Source organism: Thermobia domestica, chromosome 4, assembly GCF_964235325.1.
Source record: "Thermobia domestica chromosome 4, izTheDome1.hap1.1, whole genome shotgun sequence".
Taxonomy (NCBI): domain Eukaryota; kingdom Metazoa; phylum Arthropoda; class Insecta; order Zygentoma; family Lepismatidae; genus Thermobia; species Thermobia domestica.
Genome location: NC_137457.1, coordinates 247,966,382 through 247,978,767, shown reverse-complemented (window position 1 = coordinate 247,978,767; position 12,386 = coordinate 247,966,382). Strand labels below are relative to the sequence as shown.

The following is a 12,386-nucleotide window of genomic DNA, read 5'->3' as shown; positions in this document are numbered from 1 at the left end:
GTTATTTCGTTTCTCCGGGAAAGAATTCTTCGCAACCCCTGATATCATCACTGCGTTCCGCAATTTTTGTCATGGCCATTACGAAATAATGCTTATTCTGGACTATTTATGAATCAGCCTGCATCAAAGCAGCGCAAAATTTTTTATTTAGTTTTGGAGTCGCTCTGTAAGACTTCCCGTAAAATTCTTTGATAGCAACACTACACAAAAATCATTACCATTACTATGTCGATTACTTTATACTTAATCACAAATTTTGCGTTGGTTGTCGCAAACTGCTATGGATAGTTTATGCTAATAGTGTGTTTCGGTTTCTGACGTCATTCTATTTATATTTCTGATAAGAAGGAAGGAAGATGAGGCAATACAAAGTCGATTCTCATCACCATCACTGTTTGCAGTGATATGTTAGCATGGATATCGTGCACTCGTAAATTTTGTTTATCGGGTTATCAGAGGACTTCAACGGTACAATATCTGTTAAGAAATAAGACGCAAACATTACGTCATATAGAACAAACAAGTATTTTCGGAATAGTGTTTCATCATAAAGTAAGTGTTTCATCAGAAAAAAATAATTTAACATCATTAAGTGGATTTTATAGCAATATATACAACTTGTGTGCTTCAGTATATAATTCATCAGCCTGAATTTAATTTATCAGGACTATATGTCAAATTTACGCTAGATTTTCAATTTTATGTAGGGCAGTATTGTAATTTGGTATTGTGATAATTCATATAATACTATATGTAAAATCGGTCTCTGGTTTCTAATAGACGCCGGCTATTTATTTCCGTTGCTTACGGGATTTGCAGTAATTGTGGATGGGTACAGATTAACGTACTGGTTTACTTTTGGGACACCACTACAAAGAACTGTTGAAGAATTAAGGTTCTTTCACTAATTTCCTGAATGTCCCATAAAAGGTTTTCGCTAAGCGTTATGAAAATATCTCACTTGGCGTAGATAAAATTCAAGGGGAGCATCAGAAGTAATTGAGCAGAATTTACAATTCTTTTACGATTTGCGTATCGTATAAATACGACTTCCGGATGCATGGCATGAAAACTACAATGCAAAAAACAAACCAACCTGTGCTATTTGGTCACTAAAAAGCACCATTGTAGTTAACCGAGTAAGGGCAGGGCAAATCTGGCGGGTATCCGCGTAAGAAGGATAGTAAAAGGGGTCGGGTATGGACTTTTGGGTTTCGGGTAGAACAACAACGAATTTCGAAAAAAGTACTTATTGAGGCTTAATAACAATTGAAAATGTATTATTATGTAAAATTTGGTAGGTACCCCAATGGGGTTCGGGGGTATCATGGGGTTCCTAATTTATGAATTTTTAAATATTTTGAAACATATGTCTACGAAATCTTTCAAAGAACGTTACAAATACTAGATAATCGAAAACAACATCTCGCTACACCTCTTGGTTACCGAAATATGGGGAAATAAACAGTGATACCATAGATGTGTGGGGTTTGCGTACTAGATGGAACAATTTCGAAAAACTAAACACTCATTCCTAATAACAATCTCAAAAGATGTTTAAACCCAAAGCAAACATACACAGCTGTGGCGTTTTGGGAGGTACCATGGGGTCGCAAACCATCCATTTCTAAACATTAACAAAACACGTCTTAACATACTTTTAAAAAACATTACAAAGATGTGTTTACCGAAAATCCCAAGTCAGTACACCTAACTGTTACTGAAATATAGGGAAATAAAAAACCGGTACCATAGATTAGTGGGGTTCACGTGCTAAAAGGTACAGTTTTGAAAAATTAATTATTGAGCCCTAACAATAATACCATGAATATTCATAATCCATAAAAAAACACATACATACCATCGGGTTTAGGGGTACCATGCGGTTTGTGAAACCCCACATCTACTTCAGTTTTCAATTTCTTTCGGGTGGCTTAAACACCACCCTCAGCTGTGTCGAATACTGAAAACTGCATGTCAATATTTGAAAAAGGAACCGAGATTTTAAGAATTGTATTTTTGATGACGTCATAAATATAGATTCTTATGGATATGGACTTTTGGGTTTCTACTATAAGGAGGAGAAATTTCACAAAACTAATATATGTGCATTAATATACAATCTAATGGACATTTTATAGTAAAATATGATGGTACCCCTATGGGTTAAGTGAGAACCCCACTATAGTTACTATAAAAAGATTACTTCAATCATTAATTTCTTTCGGGTACGTTAGACAATGCACTCAGCTGTGTCGAATACTGAAAACTGCAATATCTGCATGTCAATATCTAAAAAAGAAACCGAGATTTTAAGACGAAGAAACGAAGAACTTTTGGGTTTCGGTATTCGACACAGCTGAGTGCATTTGAATAATAATACATTTTCAATTGTTATTAAGCCTCAGTAAGTACTTTTTCGAAATTCGTTGTTGTTCTACCCGAAACCCAAAAGTCCATACCCGACCGTAAAAGGAAGTGTGTTTTGGTAATGGTACAAATTTCAATAGCACTTGTCATAGTTTCATAATAGTAACGCTTCACTTGTAAACATAAAATATGGGTTCTATTGAGACAGTGATTATTATGTCTACTAAGCAGTACTACAGTACTATATATGGGTCGCCATATGGAGAGTAGCTCCAGAAACATTAACACAGACAGATAACTCCTTCCAGGTCCGGAGTGGAGAAACATTCTACTCAAGGATTCGATATTTGTAGAGGACGGTAGTTAAACTAATTACTATAATCATAAAAGTAAACAAATTCTTGATCGGCACATAAAATATTATTAGATCCAAAACTGAGAAACGAAACAGCTTAGTAAATAATGTACTATAACATACATAAAGAAATTACCTATACATAGTTAAATAACATTTCATATTTTCTCCCGTCTTCGAGTTCGACATTCCAGAGGTGATGGTGTCTCTCGGTCTTCAGATTAGTACTTTTCCAGGAGCCAGAGCCATGTTGATGTTCTATGGACAAACATTAAACAGCATACGTACAGACAATTCATCGTATTCAATTGTAATTTTGCCGTCGGTGAAATCAATCAAAACATGCTTAAAATCGGAAGGACTGGCAAGCATTTGAGAACACAGATCGGGTTTATTAGATGAGCACTCCATATCAATAACGCTCATTGTATTATCACCAAATAATAATGACGAACAAAAGACTGATTTGGAAGTGAGATACGTATGCACTAATTTAACTTACTTATGCTGTCTGCTCCCTTTGTCCTTTGGAATTATCCGGAAAGTTTCGAAAGTTTCGAAAGACATTTTATATAAAATTGGAAGCTTGATCTGTAACTTACATTTCTATACATTTTTTGTTATTGGTCAATTTCTTTTTCTTCCTAAGAATTTTACTTTCAGGACGAAGAAAATAAGGTCGTTGTTGCCAATAAATTGAAAGTTTCGTTGCGAACAGATCTAGAATATGTTGGCAAGTAGAAATTTTGTAAAATAAGTTCAGAATATGAATGCAAATTCAAAATAATAATAATAATAATAATAAATAACTATTAACAACCAATGAGCATCTAAGATGTGTAATGACATCATCGAAGGTGGGGCATTTCACTGTACACTGTGCAGAAATACGCCGTCGGTGGAAAGTAGCAACTAATAGAGTCATCTTTCATGTGTATTCATTTATTTTAACCGCCTTTAAAGTACTTGTAACGATTTTACACTAGTAATCGTACACTTGTAAACCTAAAATACCGGTAGAGCTGTATTACTTTGTATTATGTCGTCTGCAGAAATTTATTCCTTATAAACATATATTTCATGCACAGTATTGAATTTTACCTGTAAATCTTTCATAATGTGCGCCAAAGCTACTAGATTAAGAATACGGGGACGTATTAAATTTACACTTAAATTCTATTAATTGACAAATGAGCAATAATGGGTGCAGTTTTACTATACAGATATCTTGATTTATAAATTTACAAAGCAAAGTTTCTAAAAATATTTTAATACAGTAATGTATAAGTAATGGAAATATGATGCGCACTTACCTCTGAAATGCGTATTTATGTGGGAATATAGAAATGAAAGTCGAACCTGAAATGCACGTAATCTCCCATAAGGTAATTACAGTTAAATTTCTAGTTTGTGAAATGTTTATCATAGGAAGCTTTGACACGAGGGGAGAACGTATTTCTAATGTTCTTAGAAATTGTCAGCAGAAAAGAATGCTAACGTTCAGATATCAAACAGTAAGAGGTAAAATTCTTTACGGATAATTGTACATAAATTTTGTAGCAAGTTTGTAATTTCCCCATTTTATGTCAAGAACCCAACCCACACCAGCGGGACTTCTAACCCGCTAGCCCTACTTCTCCTCCTCCACCACCTACTACTACTTAGTACTCCTACTGCTACTACTATTTACTTCTGCTTCTACTATAGTTCCTACTCCTACTCTTACTACTTACTCCTCCTCCTCCTAGTTAGCGTACGCGCCTTTGGCGTGGGAATCCGGGTTTGATTCCCAGCGGGGGCTCATGTGGTTCGGATTCCATGTTAATCAGTAAGTCCACGTCTCATATAGCCTCGCTGCTGAAAGGGACGCTGAACTAATATCAACTCCTCCTCCTTGTGCTACTACTACTACTGTTACCAGGCCCGTATTTAGGTAAGTGCTATTCTGTGCTCGAGCAAATGGCGGCAAAATTTTGGATTTTTTAAAGGTTTACAATAAAGTAATATTTAAAACTAGCAACCCGTAGAGTCCCACGCAACCGTGAGAAAATATGTTAATCTGTTTAATTCGCTGTAATTATAGTAGTCACTAATTAGCTAGCTTATCTGATTATTTTTGAAAAGTCATCCACTCTCACCTCCATAAAAAACGACACCATTAAACTCAGCGACCTCGAAAACTATGAACTTAACACTAATATCTATCGTTTTCGATTAGTTTTAAAATCTCGCTCGTCCCTCGGGAATGGAGTATGACCTTGAAGTTTAATTGAATTAAAACTGTCACTATTCATCTCAGCAACCCTGAAAACTGTGAATTCAACTCTAATATTAGTCGTTTTCGGGGGGAAGGGGAGAATTTTGTGCGGGTGTGACAAATTATGTAGAGCACAGGGGCGCATAATATATAAATATGGACCTGACTGTTACTACTACTACGGATCCGTATAGTGAAACTACGCTTTGTTTGCCATGGCATTAGTGTTTTCTTGTGGCCACCTAGCACCGGTTGGTTGGTGTTTTGCAGATCATCTGTTAAATTGAACGTGCACCAGAGAATGCAAGAGCATACCTTGAAAATGAATGCTGAAGGTACAGAAAGTAAAACCAGAGGGAAAGGAGTATGTTTTTTTATGAATTTCTTTGTGGATCCGTATAGTAAAACTGCACGCAATAATGTTTAAGCGAATTATTTATGTACAATAAGTGAGAACAAATAAGTCGGCTCTTCATATAGAAATAGCGTTAAGAATATGAGTTATTCATGTGTATTTATAATGCAGGGATAGCTACTGTTTAGTGCATATTTTTCCCATTTGTCACCTTTAGGCGCATGCCCACCGTACCTGACGCCCCTACTGCTTACGGACAAACCACGACGCTGCCACATGGGCTTTTTTTTTTTTTTTTTTTTCCAAAAACATAATATCCCAGCTTGAGGTGGGTACTAAATATATTCTAAAACTCATTTCAAACTGTACAAGCATTTCCCGTGATGCGATCACAAACAACAAACAACATCGCTTTTAATGTGAACAAAGGAATGTTGGAAAATCAACTCCTCCCCCCTTAAAACGAAAATTTTCAGAAACACTACACCACATGCCAGCTTATTTTTAATGAAAAGTTTATATACCGATATTAATCTTCCTAACTCGACGAGCTCGTGACATACTTTTTTTTTTTTTAAATACATGAATTTTGAACTTCGTCTACTCCTTCTCCTAGGATGCGCCCTTGAATCAAAGTAATATAAAAACCCAGCTCTGGGTAGGAACTAACTACTACCTTATGTTCATAAATTCATTCAAATTGCTTAACCTTTTCCCCGTGTGATGCGATCAGAAATAACAGGTAAAATCGCGTTCAAATTATAGAAAATGCTTCCCTTTCCCACTTAAAACGGAAACTCTCAAAAGTACTGGAACACGGGTCCACTTTTAGTGGGAAGTTTACATAAAAAATGTCATCTTCCGAACTTGACCGAATCGAGAGATACTAAGATTTTCGCATAGATTTTGACCATCCGCTTTCCCTATTTTAATCAAAGTAACCTGATTAAACACCTAGTTCGAAGTACATCATAGCTGCATCCAAAAATTCGTTCCAAACCGTTTAACCATTTTCCCGTGTTGCGCGCACAAACAAAATTCTTTTCATTTTTATATAATAGATTACAGTTGAACAGTATTACAGTGAATTTGATCGGGAAGAAAGTAATTATAATCATAGAATTCATTATGAATGATTCCCAAATCTTTTTTGTTTTCAATGGTGTTCTGTTCTGTTCTGGTTGTAAATACATATATTAAGCCAGTTTGGAATCTAGGCATACACTAAGAAGTACGGTTAAAAGAAAGTAATTATAATCATATTACGATTAATATTTCAATCCAAGTTTTGAAGTGTATTTTTTGAGGTGGGCTTTTTTAAGTTCTATTTTTTTTTTTTTTTTAATGTGGGTTTTACCCAATAAGACAAACTGGGGAATTTTGGGCTGGGGAAAATTCCAACAACCCTGATTCTATCACTGCAAGTAGCATATGATTCACAAAAGACAAGATACTGACGTGGCGTGACGTGACTTCAGTAAAAGGGGAAGGGGAATTAGAAAAACTGAACTACATACATTATTTTTCTATTTGTGTCTTTAAATTAATTAAAGTATTTTGCTGTGTTGAATGTTTGTAACATATAAATCAGTGAAAGATAAACTTATGAGAAATATTTTTATTTGTAAATGTGAGTTTGTTGAATTACAAAAATCAGTTACGTGAAAGTATGAACGGAATGTTGCGTCCGTAACAGATGTAATGCGAAAGTGTTTAATGGTGTTTTTCAGTGCAACTTGAACTTGTAAAGTAAGTGATGGTCTTTAAGGTTTCTGAGATCAAACCTTCACGCAACTTCGAATGACTTTCAGCTGTTGTAGAATTTATGAAAACTCCGTTACAGACGTAACACTCCATTCAAGCGAAAGTTGATTAATTGTAGTTTATATGCGGTAAAGTGTTGCATGTTGAACACTAAAGAACATTGAAGTTAAAGAACGTGTACGGAAGCATCGACAAATTATGTCCGAAGAGCAAAAAGCTATTGCTAGAGAAGAGGACCGATTGAGGAAAAGGGATACATCCGGGTTAAAATGACACCATCCCAAGTAAAGAAGCATCAAGAAAATCGGCAGACAGAGTGAAGAAGCAACGAATGCGAGCGAAAGCTAGCAAGACTATTATTATCAATTCACCAATTAAAGCATATAAGAGTCCACAGTCCCTTGGTAAAGCATTGGCTAAAGTGAAACAATCTTTACCAAGAAGTTCTACTAAACAAAAAGTTGTTATAGTAAAGCTCTCCAAATCATCTGGCATCCAAACAGGAAAAAGATCTACTCATGGAAGATGAGTTCACACCAAGCACCAGTTAGAAAATATACAATTATGAGCAGAAGTAGTGGATGGTATTCAGAAGAAATAGCTGTACATGATAGTGAGTGAAGTTTATGAACTATTTAAATTAGGACACTCAGATGTTAAAATGGTTTTTCATCTTTTGCTGCACTTTGACCTAACCATGTACTGCTTTCATCAGAAATTCCAACCAATGTCTGTGTAGTTACCATGCCAACATTGACTTTCTTCTTTCTAGCGTCACCAAAGCTATTAACAACTTTATATAAAAAGCAAACAACTCGTAGAGGCAATAGTTTGTGATAATGAAAAAAGTCATGCATGTTTCGCAAATGTGAGATTTGTAAAAGCGTGAAAAAATACGAAGAACTCTTAAAATCTTTGCCACACCCTTCAAATGAAGCCATTAGCTGGTTCCAGTGGAAAACTGACGATGCAGGATGGATTGTCAAAACCATTCAAGAAGACTCTGTTGAAGATGCTTAGAAATGTTGGAAATTTTCTAATTCATTGTTTTGTTTTGACTCAGCTGTATCAGTGGTTTTGACTCATTTTTGACAACTGTTGGTAAAATGTACAAAAACAACAAGTAAATACCTTTAAATGCTTTTTGAGTACCGGTAAACATAAGTTCATAAGTAAAATAAAAATTATAGAAAAATAGAATTATAAAAAAGTTTTTTTATGCGCTTAAAAATTTTACTACATGTTATTACTAAAATGCTTGTAGAAAGTTTTGGGTATTTCGTAAGCCGTCGCAGAAAGTTGAGAAACGTTCTGCTTTGTGGAATTTGACATGGAATGATTCGTGACTGAACACATTGTTAATGTCCAGACAGATGTCAAAGAACTCAATTTCGTACAAATTAAGATTTCGGGGACAGGTTTACTTAATATTGTAACTCACATTGTTTCGTGTGAATGGTATCTTCATGCCTTCTGACTCTTCTTTTGTTGGCGCATGCCGATACTCCACTTGGAACAGATAAAAGTGGAGGATGCCACCAGAAATAACAATTTTTACCCCATCCACTGATAGAAGCTACAGGTCTTATATTCATAAGAAAAGTAAGTCACCTTTGGCCTCCGTGTTGGCTACTTACTGGGTCCTTACTTTACATTTCTTATTGTAGCTTTAGTTATATATATATATAAAGAACAATTTGCAGCAAGTATTCCGTAGACATAAATTCTGTTTATGATTACAAACTGGTATTGTATCTATTTCTGTTCAAGGCAGAACAGAGCTGATGGGTCCGCGCAAGGGGTATGAAAAACCCACACCAACCTGTGCCTTGTGATCACTGCAAGCTTGTTTTACATTACAGTGGTTTAATAATGAACCACACTTTTAAACATTAAACACGTTCTTTAAATATCTACTTATAGAAGTTATAGGGCACATAATCACCAGAAAATTAGCTTACCTTTCGCTTCCATGTTTCTTGCTTTAGTTGAAAGTAGCTTGCGGAAAAAATCTCATTGACAAGCTACTCACGCCAAAGTAAATGCTCAGCCACCTAAGTCCTAAAAAATGTAGAAGTAGCTTTCAGAAGAAGTCGTATTAATAAACTACCCAAGCAGAATTAGTGTTCAACCATCTACGTTCTAAAATTCACAAAGTTGCGAAGTGTTCAATCTGCCAGTGGAATTGGTATTTAGAACAGACAAAAGTAAATTGAGGGACAATCACAGAGAGCAATAAATTAACGATATATTGTGGTATTTCGCATGAATTATTAATATGAAGTGTTTTTGTATATATATAAAGTGAAATGTTTGCAAATACAGGAGAATTATTAAAGGTAATCGAGAACCGAAATTAAGTCACGAAATACTCTGCACTCATTATTCTTTAAAAGAAAACAAAATTTGCAACAGGAGATGTAAAATTTAGGATCCGGTAACACAGTAATAAAAATGATGTTGGTGGCATTCCCAGAGAGAATAGAAATATTCAGTTAAACTAATAGACATGGAGGCACAACGTAAACCACTTTTCTTAAGTTTATTAAACGTTACTCTTCCCTCAGTTAAAAGATTTTACGTGTAAATTTTAAAAATTATCATTATAAAACATAGTCTCTATTTCGGGCTCTGAAAATTAGATTGTTTTCGGTTGAGCTGAGACCAAAGCACAGAAGCTCATATTTAAAAATCTTTCCTTTAAGTCTCTATAAGTGAAAAAAATTTTAGTGTTCAATAAATGACAGCTATTTTAAGTGCTGTATGGTTATTCTGTATTTTTACGGTGCCTTGTATTTTTACAAGGCAAATAGTCAACAACTGTGTATAATCTTTGATTCTGTAGAACAACAAATATTCCTTGTTTGTACTGAATAGTAGGCTGGTGGTTGGCAAAATTATTCTTATCCTCTATAAATCTGAACTCATATTGTTCTGTACATACAATAAAGGTCTGAAGTTTAAGACTGCAGATTATGTATAATCATATTTTTAAAGAAGACAAAAACAGGCATTTTGTAGTAGTATTGCATGATGTAAATAAAAGGCTGGAAGATGAGACAGTATTTTCCTTTTATTTGAAATATATGCACATAGAGGGACAATACAGTGACATAAATTTGAAAAGATAACAAGTTGTAAATGTTCTGTAGCTTATTAATATGTTAATGTTTAGGAAGCCAAAAGTGGCTATATTTTAAAAAGTGTTTACGCTGGCCTGTATACGCATTTGTGGCATATATTGTCACCCAATTTAAGCGTAGTGTTCGTTGTTGCCAATCCAACGAGCGACAATTTTAATTTTTCGAGATTCTGCACCTAAATCCTTAACTTTTGACCAGTGCTATAAATATCCAGTAAATATTGGTAATGTTTATTCCTAATCGTACCCTGTAGAAATTCCAATTAGTGCATTGTTTAATCGGCTAGTGGAAGTGTTTTAATCAGTAGCAATGTGCGTAGAATGTGAAATTGCAAAATTTAGTTTGGGATACTTAGGAAAATCCAACGAAGTAGGAAGTTTATTGAAAGCTTTATGTTACTTGCAAGTATAATATTGGTGCATTTTATTACCTCATGTTTGTCAACATATGGTCAATCATGTCCAAAATGATTGTCGCATATCTATAACTGTTTTCTTCGGGAAATGTATGTTTGTGGTAAATTTCATAGGAAAAAGAATTATAAATACGAAAATTAGAATGAGTAAAACAAAATATTGCAAAATGGACAAAAAAGTTTTATTTTCGTTTTATTGTTCTTATTTATTGCTCTTTTGACATGAAATTTGCCACATCCATGTCTTTGCCGATTATACACATACTAACATTATAAAAAAATACCGGAAATCTGGAGAATTTCAAGAGAAATTTTGTGAATATTCAGGTACCGAAAATTGCAACACTTGTTACGGATCTTTCTTCAAGAAATGTTTCTGTTTCATACTTCTGTATTATAATGATCTATTCCATGAGATGTGATTAGGAATTGCAGTTGATACTTGGAGAAAACGCCGATGAAGAAGATGGGAACGCTTATTTAAAAAAATAAAGAAAGAAAGAATTGTAATAATTATATAATTTACGCTTATCAAGGTTAGTCCAAGTTAATATTTGAATTGTTTCTCTTTTAGGCTTGTTATAATTCCGTTAGAAGCCTATTAGCTAGTGAACGGAGAATGAAATTCCAGTATCCTGTTGCTCGACGTGATGAATCGGTTGTAGAGAACTATCATGGCGTTCAGGTAATCTAAAATTTGTTTAATACTAATATTTTATCTGTCTTAATTGTAATAGTTTGTTCTTTTGACTATATATTCAGCACGTGGCAACTATGCAGAGAAGTAATAGCTTTTACCTTAATTTCACATGTCCTCAATTTTTAACTTCTTTTTTTTTCTACCATTTTAGTTCGGGAATACCTTTTGCAATGCTGTTAAGTATCCAAGCACACGAAAATTCTGTATTTTTTTTTATATATGAAGTAGTTCGCTAAGATATGTACTCTAGTAATCTGTCTAGGGACAAACAACAAAAACTTCTATATTAGCAAAACATGATACCTCATTGGTCTGATGGTATGTAGAATGTTAAAGAATATATATATATACACACATATATATATATGACAGAACGCCCATCGTACACGGAAACGTGATGGTCATCTTGCAGATAATGGTCATTTTAAACAGTTCTTTAAATAACACTTGTGGAACCATGTCCCTATCTCCTCCCGAGGGATGTGTGTCATTTCCAAGGTTGCATTAATTGAATGTTGCTTCTAGCGGTGGTCATCATCATTCCACTTGCCCGAGGATTGGGTGGTTTAAACCAAAGAAAAATAAATTTAAAAGCAAAAATACCACATATCGTGTGAACTTCATGCTAATGTTTCCACATATATCAAACCATCTAGAAATATTTCCTCATACATTACCAACCCTGGAAACATGCATGTAAGTGATTTATTGAAATCAAAAGTATTATCTGCATATGTATTTGCATGAATGGTTCAGAGCCAGAGTGAGGTCAAATGATTAATATCGTTATTCACTTGTTTTATTAATTGCAAATTAAGTTGCTGTATTTTCTGACTCAGTGAACTAACGTGGAGTAAATTATATCTTCTGTAGTCTTTTGAAATTGCGTATTTATTTTAATAATGTGTTTAAGTCTCTACAGTGATTTCACTTGCACAATTGTTTCTCTTCTTTTCCGTCTGAAGTGACTTAAAATGTTCACAAGTATGCAAGATGAGTACATAGTATTTCTATCAGGTGTCGTCCT

At 34.4% G+C, this 12,386-nt stretch overlaps 1 protein-coding gene across 1 annotated transcript in view; it reads left to right on the top strand.

The window, feature by feature from the left end:
* Positions 1 to 351: 351 nt before the first annotated feature.
* The window catches only part of LOC145683959 (prolyl endopeptidase), a 113,549-nt gene continuing 101,514 nt past the window's right edge, over positions 352 to 12,386 (top strand). Inside the window, exons 1-2 of the mRNA XM_081755677.1 lie at positions 352 to 552; positions 11,234 to 11,344. Of these exons, the coding sequence (XP_081611803.1) occupies positions 406 to 552; positions 11,234 to 11,344 (258 nt within the window). The 5' untranslated portion in view covers positions 352 to 405. The remainder of the gene's footprint in view (positions 553 to 11,233; positions 11,345 to 12,386) is intronic.